Source organism: Lissotriton helveticus, chromosome 6 (assembly GCF_964261635.1).
Source record: "Lissotriton helveticus chromosome 6, aLisHel1.1, whole genome shotgun sequence".
Taxonomy (NCBI): Eukaryota; Metazoa; Chordata; class Amphibia; order Caudata; family Salamandridae; genus Lissotriton; species Lissotriton helveticus.
Window position 1 is genome coordinate 711,264,316 of NC_136067.1, and position 16,443 is coordinate 711,280,758.

At 42.0% G+C, this 16,443-nt stretch overlaps 1 protein-coding gene across 1 annotated transcript in view; it reads right to left on the reverse strand.

The window, feature by feature from the left end:
• The window catches only part of LOC144762899 (trypsin-3-like), a 41,168-nt gene that overhangs the window by 7,464 nt on the left and 17,261 nt on the right, over positions 1–16,443 (reverse strand). The window contains exon 4 of the mRNA XM_078648196.1: positions 16,011–16,147. Coding sequence (XP_078504322.1) covers positions 16,011–16,147 — 137 coding nt within the window. The remainder of the gene's footprint in view (positions 1–16,010; positions 16,148–16,443) is intronic.

Genomic DNA, 16,443 nt, shown 5'->3' on the forward strand with positions numbered 1-16,443 from the left:
TGCAAAAAACACAGTTGATGGACAGAATGTAGAACAATGTCATACATTCACCCCAGTACAAGGATCTGGGCCTAAATCCATCTTTTTTTGCACTCCACACCACCCTGGGTTAGACACTGGCAATATGCAAATCAGCTCTGAACCTGTGCCTCATGGGAACAGTCCAGTCCGAACTACCAAGCCATGTCTTTCCCAGACCGGAATCGAGCATCCAAGGACCGATTTCTGGCTATCAGCCTTCATCAGCCTGGATAGCTTGACTCCAGTGGTGTGGAGAGCCTGGGACTCACGTCTGAGCATACCCAGCCCACTCGGGGTGAAAATTGCAAAAAACACAGTTGATGGACAGAATGTAGAACAATGTCATACATTCACCCCAGTACAAGGATCTGGGCCTAAATCCATCGTTTTTTTGCCCTCCACACCACCCTGGGTTAGACACTGGCAATATGCAAATCAGCTCTGACCCTGTGCCTCATGGGAACAGTCCAGTCCGAACTACCAAGCCATGTCTTTCCCAGACCGGAATCAAGCATCCAAGGACCGGTTTCTGGCTATCAGCCTTCATCTGCCTGGATAGCTTGACTCCAGTGGTGTGGAGAGCCTGGGACTCACATCTGAGCATACCCAGCCCACTCGGGGTGAAAATTGCAAAAAACACAGTTGATGGACAGAATGTAGAACAATGTCATACATTCACCCCAGTACAAGGATCTGGGCCTAAATCCATCGTTTTTTTGCACTCCACACCACCCTGGGTTAGACACTGGCAATATGCAAATCAGCTCTGACCCTGTGCCTCATGGGAACAGTCCAGTCCGTACTACCAAACCATGTCTTTCCCAGACCGGAATCAAGCATCCAAGGACCGTTTCTGGCTATCAGCCTTCATCATTTTTTTAATTTTATTTTTTTTAATTTTTTCACGAGCAGTCTGTATCGTAAACCTATGTCTCGTAACTCACTGCTTAGGTTCGATAGCCATCATCCCCGCTCCCTTAGAGAAAATGTACCCTTTGGGCAGTTTCTCAGGGTCCGGAGGAATTGCTCAGAGAAACCTGATTTCCAGTCTCAAGCCAAAGACCTCTCAAGTAAACTCAAACAACGCCTCTATCCGAGCTCACTGATCAGAAAATCTTGCAAAAGGGCTTCAAACAATAACCGAGAGGCACTCCTGTCACCACCCGTTGAGAAACCCTCTCTCAACAAACTAGCGTGTGTGACCACTTTCAGTACAGCATCGTCAAGTATTCAAAAGATCATCAGACAAAAATGGCGCATCCTGAATAGTACAGGTGACAACATTCCTTTGCCACTTTTCTCATTCAAAAGGAGCGCTAATCTGAGAGACGAACTGGTCCACACGAGACCAAGGCACACCATTGAAGAAACTACAGCCACACTGTGGCATCTTCCTCCGGTCCAAGGACATCACCCATGTGGCAATTGCTCAGTGTGTCCACAGACCAAGAAAATACTATCGGTTGACATTGGCACAACACGCCCCTGGCTGCTAAAAAGACACACTAATTGCAACAGCGAACAAGTAATTTATCAGATCACCTGTCCATGTGCTCTTCGCTACATAGGCATGACAACGAGGAAGATCAAGTTGAGAATACAGGAGCACAAAAGCACCATCAGGCCCAACAAACAAGCGACTCGTCTGACGTCTCACTTCGTCAACAAAAAACACTCTGCAGACGAACTGGAATGGCTAGTTTTAGAACAGCCCTTTATACCTCCACATGTGAGTGATATCGCCCAATTTTTGTTTAAAAAAGAACAAAAATGGATTTTCAGACTTAAATGTGACAGTGAGGGACTGAACGACGATATACCGTGGCTACAGATATAAGGCCTTATCTCAGCCTATCGCCAAAGAACTGTCGAAGAACTATGAAACTCAGTCACATGACGTCTCCTTCCTTTTTCCCACAGAGATGTTTCCATCTTAGTCTACACACAGTGAGCTGTGGGTATGCATGTGTTCTACATGAGTCACACTACTGTTCCGAACATATCTCACCTTAGGTGGACCCCCTTCTTTCCACCAAGCTGTATGTGTTACATTAGACCAAAACAATCAGTCTTACAACACCACGACTGTTCTAAGTACTTCTGTGTCAGAGTAGTGGCACTGTTTTTTTTAGACGTGGGCGATCTGTAATACCCTCTGCAAAGCACTTGGCCATATCCGCTTGATAAAGAGAGAATTCTTAGAATTTGTAGATTACACACTCATACGATAAGTGCTTAAACGAAAATCACAATGCCGCGTCATTTTGCTTACTTTCTAAGCAATCTGCACACGGATCTGCATTTTTCGAGGCTCCGAGCATGATAAATCAGAATGAATTGTCGCAAGACGATGAATGTCAAAAACAGTGAAAGGTGTACATATTAAGCGCCCTAGATTTCCATGACACGCATATTTTTCATAGCGTCACACTAGGGAAACACAATAGTAATTCTGTGTTCTTTCCTGTTTACAACTCAAGGCACATCTGCCATAGGCTGAGTCACTTCCTGATTTCACGTGTCTTTTTGGCATAAAGTCTGACCAATGGGCATCCCTTCACGGGAGACACCTCCACTTCTCCACGCTGGTCCGCATCTGCACCCTTGGACGACGCGGAAAGGAAACACTCATTTCACGTGTCTTTCCGGCATAAAGTTTGACCAATGGGCATCCCTTCACGGGATATACCTCCACTCCTCCACGCTGGTCCGCATTTGCACCCCTGGACGACGCGGAAAGGAAACACTCATGGCGTTTTCCGGTGAAAGCATCCACCAATAGTGTGCGCATCAGCGCAATACCGAGACAAGTTCTCATTGGCCGCCCATCAAGGGGCTGAGCCAATCAGGACGCCGTTTGTCTACGTGACGAAAAACGTCTTCGAAATGAAATAAAATAAAGCAAACGCTTAACCAATCAGTAACTTGCTATTCTGGATGGATAGCTTTCTCTCTAGTCCGCTTTGAAGCCTTTTATTCCCCAGCGCGGAACAGCCTCGCTACCTCCCCCTCGGCTCAGATGCCAGACCAAGGCAACGACGGAGAAGTAAGAGGGGGCTGTGTCCGGCTGTAGTTCAGGTTTCATTTCAGTTCTTTGGAAAGCCACTATGCCCAGTCTCTCGGTGGTTTCGCTATGGGGAGCCTATGCTCCAGTTGGCTCACTCTCTTTACTATATTTATGGAAGAGCCACATCACGGCATTGCACATCATCGAGCCTCTTCCAGAAATGAGATGCAGCACATCCATTACACATGTGCTTCCAGCCACAACTTTCTGTCCCGATTTTTTGAGCTGCATCCGTTTTTTGTAAAATAATATTCTTCACATTTAAAAACATGGAGTAATCTGTCAGTTGAAATCGAGTCTGCCAGTCATTCAGCGAGAGTCCCTGCATGTCTGCCTGAGTCTCTATCTTTCCAAATTTCGAACATTTTGATGTCGTCTGAACCACCATACTATAAATAATGACATCATTATAACCAAAGTTACATAGACTGTTCTATGTTTCTATTATTTTAGTGCGTGGCCTCTTTTGTCCTGAGCGAGCGCCAGGCGAAGAGAGAGAAACAATGGATTTAGGCCCAGATCTCTGTACTGGGGTGAATGTATGACATTGTTCTGCATTCTGTCCATCAATTGTTGTTTTTGCATTTGTCACCCCGAGTGGGATGGGTATGCTCAGACGTGAGTCCCATGCTGTCCACACCACTGGAGTCAAGCTATCTAGGCTGATGAAGGTTGATAGCCAGAAACCGGTCCTTGGATGCTTGATTCCAGTCTGGGAAAGACATGGCTTGGTAGTTCGGACTGGACTGTTCCCATTATAATTATTATGGTTATAATAATAATATTTGACCTTATTATCATAAATATTAGTATTAGTTATAACAATAATAATGGTGCTGGACATATACAGAAGTATGTCATAAATTATACACCTTCTGAAAGTGTGTATTTTGAATGACTGTCTGTAAGGCAAGTGATATGCCCACTTTAAATACTTTCCTGATTTTAGGGATTTTAAAAAGAAAGGCAGACCTGGATTAAAGAGACCTTTTGGGATCACTGGTCAAATAAACAAAGGAAATGATGATTCACACAGAGTCTTAAAGCACAGACACTAGCCTTTCAAAGTAATTTGATTGTGTTTTGGAAGCCGATGAAGCATTTGCAGCGTCCTGAGAGAGGTTGCGTACCTGGCGTTTAAGCAAAAGCTGTGCTGCGGCATTCTATCCCAGCTGTAGATGCTCAGTGGTGTCGGCAGAAAATCCTAAATACAAAGTATCCACATAATCTTGCACAGATTCCACCACCAGTAGCAAAAGAGGATAATGAGAGTCATCCGGTAGAAAGGACACAATCTTATAGAGAATCTTCAGTTGGAGGAAATGATGTGACCTTTGCCAAGTATGTTTCGAAGGAGAGTTCATCATTGAACACAGCCCCCAGATTTGTAACATTCTTCACAGGCAAAGGTCAAAGGCCCCAGAGAGTCCGGCCACGCTCGAGGAATAGAACTTGGGTGGACTGCTAGAACTATCACCTCGGTTTTATCTGAATTCAGTTTCAGACAGTTTCACTCAGCCACACACTAACAATTGAGGTGGCCGCATTGCTGTTGCCATGTAGCCTGAGAATGATATCACTATTATCTCCATAACACATCCAGGAGGGAGGATGCTCCATAACCAGCCCTGCAAGAGGCATTACATACATATTGAATAGCATGGGGTTCAGTGATGAGCCCTGCAGAACTTTGCATAAAGTCTCCCTGGCTGAAGAGGAAATGTAAAACAGTCTTTCCTTTGGTCTACTAAAAATTACCAATCCAGTTCAAATCCTCCCACGCACTTCCATCCCTCCAAGTCTGTCAAGTAGTGTGGCAAGACACAGTGCTGATGGTTGGGTAGAGGGATAAAAGGATGAGCGCGACAACTCTGCCTTGATCCAGGATCAGACCTCTCGCTTCGAGGGCAAGCCTCCCTGATGCAATTCAGGAAGCAGTTGAAAACTTGGCTGTTCACGAATGTAGTAGAATAGGTTGCCGTATGTTCCAGGTTCGCTCCTACCGACTTAACAGTGTTCTATTTTTCTGCCTCTTCTTCTCTTTTCTTGCTCTCTCCTTTAGCGTTACGCCATGTATGTGCGCGCTTTATAAGATTATATTCATTCATTCAAGATCAATGCCTAATTTGAGCTGGTGATTGCCAGTGGGAGCCACCAGCACTCATTTTTGGGGACTAGCACTTATTTTCATGCATCAGAAATTTACAGTGAGCAAGGGACAGAATGGCTGAAGAGAATGATGGAAAAAAACTTCTCAAAATAAGAATGCAAGAACGGGCAAGAGTGAGATAAACGGTCAGCCGGCCAAGGGCTTCTGAGAAGAGCTTTAGGCACCAGCACTCATTCTTTTACAAATTAACCACTGTTTAAAATAATCTGCGGTTCATTTTGAACAGAGACACAATCTGCTTTGGTACCAGGAGAGGCAAGGAAACTACTTTTATGGGGTTGAGAAGCAAGTTTGTGGAGATAAGCTTCATCAGCTGAGAGTTAATAACCTTCTTTGTGAACTTTGCACAAAAGAGTGAAAGTGAGACGAGACAACCAAGCGGTCCAAGAAGGGCTTTTCAAATGAGAAAGAGTATAAGCTCTTTTCTTGTTTGCAGGGAGAAGACTAGGCAGAAGAGAGTAATTAACCAATCTGCAGGCTGAGGTATTGATGACCAGACTTTTAGAATAAACACATTAGGCTAGACAGGGCTCAGACCGAAGTTTGAATTACTGATGATCATAGTTTTTGTTGTCTCCTCAAGAGAGACATGACTGAATTTGGTGAGCGCCTGTGCAGGATCTGAGGTCAAATCACTAGGCACGGAGACTGAAGATGACTCAACTGAAAGAGTTGATAAATAATCAAAATCGTATCAGAAGAAGTTAGATAGAAAAATGCAAAAAGCCGGTGAAGGGGTGATCTGCTGTTGCACATGCAATGTGCGGGAGGAATCCCTAATGATCCTAAACATTTCAAGGGAAGCGCTGCTGCTTGTCAGATGTCAGGAAGTATAATGCTTCGACAGCGCTTGTCTGACTGGAGATTTGCATTTCTGTGGCTAGTCTTACAAGCCATTTTAGCCTTTGAAAGATAATTGTGGTGCCAGTGTCTCTCGACCAACGTACAAGCTAGTTTAGTTAGTGTAGCAAAAACGCCTTTTCTGCATGGTCACTCCAATTTTATTTGCCTTTTTCTGCACACTATATTTGCTGACTTTAATACTCTGTGCACTTTACCACTGCTAAACAGAACTAAAGTGTATGTGCTTCCCCATCTAAATCATGTACTATACATTGGAACTCCCTATTGGGCCTATTTACCCTTTCTGTAAGTCCCTTGTATATGGTTCCTTAAGTGCACTTATGACATGAAAAGTTAAATGTCAAAGTGCTTAGTTTGTAAAATATGACTTAATGGTGCAATCAGATTTACTTGAGCAGAAAAGAAACTTTATAAAAATGTACCTAGGGCTGCCTGTGCTAGTACTAGTTTAAAACCAGTTCTACCATTCATCACACCACCAGCTTGAAAACACATCTTTGACAGCTAGAGTTCAGAACTCTGACTCAGAGGATAATGACTTACCTCTGGGTCTAGGAAAAGCCAATGCGTGTTAACTGTTGACTACGTAACAGTCATTAGCTATCTAAGAGTGGATAGGAATGGGAAATTACATTTCTGAGCGAATGTTAAGTTCCATATGTGGAATGTTTGGTGGTGTTGGTGTCCTGTGTGGAACATTGGGGTGTGCGGTTGTAGGGATGACAGTTGCTGCCAACTGGTTTGGCTTACTGTGAAATAGAGCTTTTCTCTCCTTACCGCAGTGCACATCTTTTCAGTGGCAATGGGTTGACTGTCAGTCTCACCAGTCTTCTCCAGTGAGTCTACTCCTTTCCATCACAGAAGGAATCTCTTTGTGTGGTGCACTGAAGTGCCGGACTGAAGCAGTAGCTGTTAGCACAGTTGAGGACCAGCACATTGGCGGCGGGCTGTTGTCCATGCAGAGCCCACAGCATATTTGGTGCCTTACTGTGGCAATTTATGGTGACTCGCGTGTTTCCCTCTCACTGGAATGAAAAACCCTGAACCACACCTCCATGCCCTACTGCCTCCATAAACACAAGTTGCGTGTATGATGCCAGCAGCCATTTTGATAGATTGCGAAGCTTTCCATTCCATATGATAGCTTTGCTTGGCATGCATTCTCCACGTTCCTACTGGCAACCAGTTTGTGCTGTTGGGTACTGAATCTGTGCCCAATCTGCCTCAGAAACTTAGTACTTGAGTTTTGGTGACCATCTTTATTTGAGAAGCTGTTCAGGTTTTCTGTGCATTGAGTGTGTTCACAGTGACAGGCACACCTAATAACTGTGATTAGTTTCTCATACAATTTAGCAACTATGCTATTAGCGGCAGCAACTCACCCATGCTAGGTCACACTCATAGTTAATATACCAGCCCCACACCATATTTACCCGTTTTGGTACTCCTCCACTTAATTGGCCACAGTGGAGTTAAGCATTTGAGGCATATTTGGAGACATTCAACAGTGACACATTCCCCTCTAAAAAGAAAAAAAGCACTATTGATATTCAATCCAAAAAAGAACTGTTATGGATCTGCGTATATTTTTACAGCATTCACATCTTCCTGGAGAGTTTATTGAGGACTTTGTAGCTGCCTTGAGTATGCTTACATCCACATGTAATTATGGGATTAAAGGTTGAATTTATGAATAAACAGCTAATTGTATGGACTAATAATACGAAAATCCAGGAAAGACTTCTGGCCAGTGCAGATCCCAACTTGTAAACAGCATTGATGCTATCTAACACTCGGAGCAAGGCATGAAGGAAATTAAAAAAAGTTCTAAACCTTAAACTGAGGTTCAACTCATCTCTAAACAATCTGATAGACAATCATCTAAGATAGAAAGCGGAAAGGCTCCACAGAAAGTGGTCAATCCAAGCACCAAGTCCACCTGGCACAAGACCAAACTTGTTTTAAGTGCGGCAAGAAAGGTAATTTCGCAGTAGTATTTAAATCAATGTCAGGGCAGAAACAGAATAGTTCAACGATGATAAAGTCATTGGAGAATGACTTGTCTGAGGATGATGGCAATTGAATATTAACGCTAACTTCTCCAGGGCATGATGAAACTGTAGGCTTATCTACTATGAATGGGTGTCACAGAAGTCTACCTCCAGAGTGTAGAATTGCTGTAAATGGGATGATCGGTAAATTAATGGTGGATTCTGGTTCTCCTTTCACACTAATGAATGTAAAGGATTTTGAAGGGTTTCTCAGGATACAATTACAAGCTTCACACATTGAAATATTTGCATGGGGGAAATAAAGTATAAGTTAAGGGTCAATTTGATGCCATGTTGGAGTTTGAGGGCAGTTCCACCGAGCGAGGCTCTGAATTGTTAGGATGGAATGAACAGGGTGATTTGGACATAGTATTGGATCCAAATCATCCTAATATGGTTATTTAAATGAAAAGAATGTATGATTCAAGCAGTGCATATATCGGTCGAATTGGTGAGTGTGAGTGGTTATGGACATTTAGATAAATTGAAGAGTACCCAACACCACATTATTTGCCCGGGCAGTTGTGCACGTGGTGTGCTAAGTACCTTTGAGGCTACATAATGAGCTGAAATCTGAACGTAGGAAATTGTGTGATCAGGGGATCTTTGAACCTATTGAAGTCTGCAAAATCTGATAAGTAGTTGAGGTTGAGTGTTGATTAAAGGCAACTGAACGCTAATATTTAGGTTGATCACCAACCATTGCCCCATATTAATGAACTGTTGCCAGCCCTTAAAGGGGCGGTGTTTTTTACATCATTGGATGTGTCAACTGCTTACCACCAGGTAGAGTTGTGTCAAGAATCCAAACATCTTACATCTTTTGTCCTGCCTGAAGGTGCGTATCCCTTTTTCCGGATGCCATTGGGATTAACATCTGCTTGAGCTGTTTTTCAGGGATTGATGAGTAAATTGTTCAAAGATGTTCCCAGATTAACTTATGTTCACGATGATATCTTGGTGTGTGGTCAAGATAAATCTGAATAGGACTAAATGCATACTGTGACATACTGAGATCTAGTGGGTTGACATTAAAGAAGGATAACTACACACTTTCTCTGGATGGGGTAAAACCCAAAGTCAAAATACTGGAAGCAATTGAGAAGGCTCCTAAACATCTCAACTGGGATCAACTTAGGTCTCTTTTGGACTTAATAAAATATTATGTCAAATTTGTGGGACATTTTGCAAGTAAGACAGCATGCTTAAGGCACCTGCTTCAGAAGAATGTAAAGTATATTTACAATAATGAGTGTGACAAGGTGTTTGAGTCAATTAAATAAGACATTGTTATAGCATGCCCTCTGAAGCCATTCGATACTAATGACACATGGGGGAACAACCTTTACAACGCATCTTTTACGACGAAGTACCATTACAACGCAACTTTTACCCCGCAGGTGCCATTACAACGCATTCCATTACAACGCATGGCATTACAACGTAGGTGCTATTACAACGCATGCCATTACAACGTGAGTATAGGTAAGGTAAGTATTTAATTTTAGAATGTATTTTTTGTAGTTTTATAAATTAATTTATTTAAAATAATTATAACATTTAAATACATGTAATATTTTTTTAATTATAATTTAATTATTAAAATTAATTTGTAATTTTTTAATTACATTTATTTTAAAATATTAATTTTTACCCCTACACTATCCAACACTTACCCTACTATTACACCCCGCTGGAGTTAGATAGTAATTTTTACCCCTACACTATCCAGCACTTACCCTACTATTACACCCCCCTGGAGTTAAAATAGTAATTTCTACCCCTACACTATGTTATGTTAATTTGTTAATTGGGCTCTTCTATAGCGCAACGGCTACTCACAATGGAGTGTCCCGGCGCTTTGGCGAAGAGGACCTTTATTGGGAAGGAAACATAACTGAGAATAAAAGACATCACAATTCATAAGTAAAAAGCCATGTTTTTAATGCCTTTCTAAAAGACAACAGACTAGGGGCCTGTCTAAGAGCAATAGGAAGTTCATTCCAAGCGCGTGGGGCCAGGTAATGGAACGAGCGCCCCCCTTGTCTGGTTCGTTTGATGGATGGAACGAACATTTTGGACAAGGAGGCAGAACGAAGAGCTCTGCTCGGTTGATAAAAAGCAAGGCGCTTTCTAATATACCTGGGGCCCGAGTCATGGAGGGCCTTATAGGTTAGCGTCAAACTTTTAAACAGCACCCTTTTGGCTATAGGGAGCCAGTGCAATTCCTTCAGCAAGTTTGAAGCGCTAGCTCGTCTAGGAAGACCATAAATAGCCCTAGCAGCTGAATTTTGCACAACCTGAAGTCTCCTTACAAGATATTTAGGAAGGCCTAAATAAAGGGCATTAGCATAGTCCATGCGCGACCCTACCAGTGCCTGGACAATAACCCTTCGATGGTTCACAGAAATCAAAGGGAGGAATTTCCTGAGCATCCGCAGGATACCGAAACACTTCCCTGCAAGACAGGCTATTTGAGGTCCAAAAGTCAACTCATTGTCAACAATGATGCCAAGATTTTTAGCCTTGGTACTAGCATTGGCAGGAGGGAAAAGATCCTGAGGCCACCAACTTTTCCAGTTTGGTTCAGAGATACACCCGAAAAAGAGCAACTCCGATTTGTCGGAGTTGCATTTCAGGCCGTGTCTCTTGAACCAATCAAAGACTGCTTCTAAGCAGCCTCTGATACGGGTCCCATCAAACACCTCGTTCTTATTCTGAGTGAATAAGAGCTGGGTGTCATCAGCGTAAGACACGATCTGAGCGCCAAACAACTCCGCAACCTCTGCAAGGGGGGCCATAAAGATGTTAAAAAGCAGGGGACTAAGAATAGACCCCTGAGGGACCCCCACTTCCAGGGCTGACATAGCTGCGGAGTGAGGTGGCGCCCAGATCGTTTGTCGACGGTTGGCTAGAAATGATTTAAGCCATTTCCACACCGTCCCCCTAAGACCACAATCCCAGAGTCGAATTAGGAGGGTGTCATGGGGAACGGTGTCGAACGCCGCCGACAAGTCTAACATGACCAACACGGCCTTGCCTCCCGAGTCTAAAACCTCTCTAATGGCGGTGGTGACTTCCAGTAGTGCGGTCTCTGTGCTATAATTCGGACGAAACCCAGATTGAGTACTGTGCAACAAGTTGTTATTCTCGATGAAGTCAGAGATGGATCGGTGCACATGTCTTTCCGCCACCTTCGCCAGAGCAGGGAGGAGAGAAATAGGCCTATAGTTGGCATGTATGATGGGATCCAGAGTTGGTTTTTTGATTAGAGGAAGAATAAGAGCGCTCTTCCAAGCCTGAGGGACAATGCCAGAAGACAATGAGGAATTCAGAATGGAATTAATGGGACTATTTAGCACAGAGGCTATTTCGTTGAGACAAGAGACCGGGCAGGGATCAAGAGGGGAGCCCGATTTCAAGCCTGTCAAGTGATCTAATGAAGCAGCAAGGCTTAACTGCGGGAATTCCCAGAGAGTGGGGTTTACAGAAGAGATAGCATCAGGATCAACAACCCGAGGCTGTTTGGAATGAGTCGCAAGGTCGGCTTGAATGGTGGTTATTTTCTCGACAAAATAATGTGCAAGTTCATTCAGCCAAGATTCTGAATGGCACTGAACAGAGGTGGCTAAGGATGGAGAAGTGAAGTCTCTAACAATTTTAAAAATCTCCTTACAGGAATTATCCGATTCGTCTATCCGACGTTCAAAATAGGATTTTTTTTATCCAGCACTTACCCTACTATTACACCCCCCAGGAGTTAGAATAGTAGTTTTTACCCCTACACTATCCAACACTTACCCTACTATTACACCCCCCTGGAGTTAGAATAGTAATTCTTACCCCAACACCATCCAACACTTACCCTACTGTTACACCCCCCTGGAGTTAGAATAGTAATTTTTACCCCTACACTATCAAACACTTACCCTACTATTACACCCCCCTGGAGTTAGAATATTAATTTATACCCCTACACTATCCAACACTTACCCTACTATTACACCCCCCCGGAGTTAGAATAGTAATTTTAACCCCTACACTATCCAACACTTACCCTACTATTTCACCCCCCTGGAGTTAGAATAGTAATTTTTACCCCTACACTATCCAACACTTACCCTACTATTTCACCCCCTGGAGTTAGAATAGTAATTTTTACCCCTACACTATCCAACACTTACCCTACTATTACACCCCCATGGAGTTAGAATAGTAATTTCTACCCCTACACTATCCAACACTTACCCTACTATTACACCCCCGAGTTAGAATAGTAATTTTTAGCCCTACACTATCCACCAATTACCCTACTATTACACACCCAAGGAGTTAAAAATATTATTTTACATTTATTTGAAAAAATAAAATATTAATTACAATTATTTATTAAATAATTTTTATAATTTAATTAAAATAATTGTAATTAATATTTTATTTTTTCAAATAAATGTAAAATAATATTTTTAACTCCTTGGGTGTGTAATAGTAGGGTAATTGGTGGATAGTGTAGGGCTAAAAATTACTATTCTAACTCGGGGGTGTAATAGTAGGGTACGTGTTGGATAGTGTAGGGGTAGAAATTACTATTCTAACTCCAGGGTGGTGTAATAGTAGGGTAAGTGTTGGATAGTGTAGGGGTAAAAATTACTATTCTAACTCCAGGGGGTGAAATAGTAGGGTAAGTGTTGGATAGTGTAGGGGTTAAAATTACTATTCTAACTCCGGGGGGGGGGTGTAAAAGTAGGGTAAGTGTTGGATAGTGTAGGGGTAAAAATTACTATTCTAACTCCAGGGGGGTGTAACAGTAGGGTAAGTGTTGGATGGTGTTGGGGTAAGAATTACTATTCTAACTCCAGGGGGGTGTAATAGTAGGGTAAGTGTTGGATAGTGTAGGGGTAAAAACTACTATTCTAACTCCTGGGGGGTGTAATAGTAGGGTAAGTGCTGGATAGTGTAGGGGTAGAAATTACTATTTTAACTCCAGGGGGGTGTAATAGTAGGGTAAGTGCTGGATAGTGTAGGGGTAAAAATTACTATCTAACTTCAGCGGGGTGTAATAGTAGGGTAAGTGTTGGATAGTGTTGGGGTAAAAATTAATATTTTAAAATAAATGTAATTAAAAAAATTAAAATTACTTTTAATAATTAAATTATGATTAAAAAAAATATTAAATGTATTTAAAATGTTATGATTATTTTAAATAAATTAATTTATAAAACTACAAAAAATACATTCTAAAATTAAATACCTACCTTACCTATACTTACGTTGTAATGGCATGCGTTGTAATAGCACCTACGTTGTAATGCCATGCGTTGTAATGGAATGCGTTGTAATGGCACCTGCGGGGTAAAAGTTGCGTTGTGATGGCATGCGTTGTGAATGCATGCGTTGTAACGTCATATATCCGACACATGTATCATTTCCACTGATGCCAGCAATTTGGGCCTTGGGGCCATACTTATGCAGAAGTGGAGCAATGTTGCTGTGGAATCATTGCATTTGCTTCAAGGGCTTTGAGAGGTACAGAGACTATTTATTCCATGATAGTGAAGGAGGCTCTTGGTTTGTGGTGGGGTGTGCAGTACTTCAAAGTTTTGTGTGGGGCAGCATGTTGTTTCTAAGAATGGACCATAAACCATTGGTAGACCAATTTAGCACTAGTGAGGGTGGAAGAGCTACCCCAAGCATTGCCAAATGACAATATACTGCAAGTGTTTCACAACAGCTTAGACTATGTGGTTGGTGCCAGGAATGCATTTACTGATTGTTTGTCAAGACTACTATTATGTGAGTCTGAGCCGAAAATGATGTATGATGACTTGGAAAGGGTATGAGTGGTGAGTTCCATCGATGTTACTATGAATGGTGCTCTTACTAAAGAAGAGTGGCTGGAAGCCTTAGCAGTTGACATACAAAATGTGCTGGAATTTGTTGCCAGTCATTAGCCTCCTGCTAAAGAAGTTCAGGGGAACTTAATTCCATATTTAAGGGCTTCAGATGAATTGGCGGTTGTTAATGGTGTTTTGCGTAGGTGTGGATTGTTGGTAGTTCTGTCGGAGTTGCGCAGCAAGGTTCTAACTTAAATGTTGGTATTTGTGCAGTGAAGCCTAGAATACCTGATGATTTTTTGTGGCTAGGGGTTGACATGCTGTGGAATGTTTTGTCTGTGAGTGTTGAGACCCAGGTGACTGGTACAAGTCCTGTTACCCCCATAACCACAGCTAATTTGACATGGCATAAACTGCACTGACATATCGGAAGCATGCAGTTGCACACTAAAATATGCTTGCATATTAATTGACTATTTTGCTAAGCGGCATGAATACTGGTGTAGTCATTGATATATTTAAAGAAGTGTTTCTGAGAGAAGGGTATCCTTAGGAATTGGTGACCAACAATGGCACCCAGTTGGTGTCGCGGTAAATGGAAGAATTTTGAAAACTGTCTGACATAAAACACATCAGAACGTCTTTATATAATCCCCATTGAAATGGGTTGGTGGAAAGAAATGATCGTATTATTAAGAATCAGCTTGCATTTGGCGTTGGTGAATGGTTTGAAAAGAGTCTGTGATGAGGTATATAGGCCCAGGTATGTCACCTTTCACTATATTAAGGGTCAGGGATTTCGGAACGAAATTGAGCAAGAAATAGATATATAAAAAAAGTGTTGATGTTGTGAAGGTTGGCAGTGTTGTGGATGTTGTGGATGTGAGACGTGAAGTGCAAAAGAAATATAGCAGAATAGGCAAATGTTGCAACCGATTGATTGTTAAGGCACCTGCTCATGTTCAGAAAAGATTTTCCATTTTTTCTGCATCTGTTCAAAAAAGGAAGTGAAGGAACGTGCAATAATTATCAAGGATGGATGGGTGTGGAACAAGAGCTTCGTTAAATTGGTGCCCGACTCCAAGTCCACCAATGTGCGTTAGAAAATGGGTGTTGGAACAGATGAATGTGTTGAAGTTGAATGTGACCAGGACCAACCTAGATTCCTCAGAGACGTATAACTAGTCTTCGGAAGTCTAAGGATTTTGTTATGAAACAGTTGTGTATCGTTTTTTACGTACATGCGTATGGTACCTGTTGGTTCTCTCTTCGCCTTATGAGGTTATGTTCGCAACATGTTTGTATTTACATTTGCCTTTTGTTAATGCTCATTTTACCATTGAGTAGTTGGTTATGTTGATCAACTTAAGTTTATTTTGCATGCATGTCCCTTTCATGTTCTCTATCCCACTATAGGCAGTCTTATTCCATATGGTGCCTTTTTTTTAAGTTTCCTGTTTAACTTTTAATATTTCTGCTAATTACATTCTTATATGTTTTGATTGTGAAGGAAGGGGGTGTGTAGAGTTGCATATGTAGAATGTTGGGTGTTGTGGTCAATAAGCTGTATCTAAAATACAAAATGATCACAATATTGGTAGGTTAAATTCTATTGAGAAAAGGCAATGGAAATAGAAGTGTAAGCAAGTAAAAAGACCCTCATCTACAGTAAAACCTTCTTAGCATATTCCTTGCAGACAGGAAGATCTGTCAAAATGGGACAGATATCTTGTCTGCTGTATTACAAGTGCCATAGGCTGTAATAAACAGTGGTTGAGTTGCACTCGTAACTGTCACAAGTAGAATGGGGGCAGGACTTTGCTCTCCTTGGCAAATAACAACACCGGGTTAACAATGTTTTATAAGCATGCTGGGTCACAAAGCTAGAACATGTTTCAGTTTCCAGCAAAATGGTGCTTTTGCAACCTTATGTCTCATTCAAATTAACAATCGACATGAAGTTCTGTACTGTAGGCATGAGCTGGACCGAATGACTTTCTTACCCCACAGGAGCTCCGTCCTCCCTGCATGAATCCAGCACACATCATGTTGGCTGTGTAGTAGTAGGGATGGGCCTGCTGGCATTGTGTACTGGAGATAATAGGCAGATCCAGACACTGGAGAACGCGGGGATAAACCACTGGAAGAAAAACACAACGTTGGAAGAAAATAGTTTAGATTCAACGAAAGATACAGTAGGAGCAGACCAAATATACATTTGTGAGGTTTGCAAACTCTGCAACCAGCGTGAAGTGCAAACATTATAACACTTGATCTAAATGGTTTATGCAAATTAATTTGCTGAGAGAAATCTTTCTTTAAATAGTTTTTTGCTGAGGTGTTTATTTTGCAAAATCTACTGTATGGGATCTTTTTTCTAGCAGTACACTCGTCGTAACTTACATTTACGGATGAAAAAAGTTACACGCTTATTGA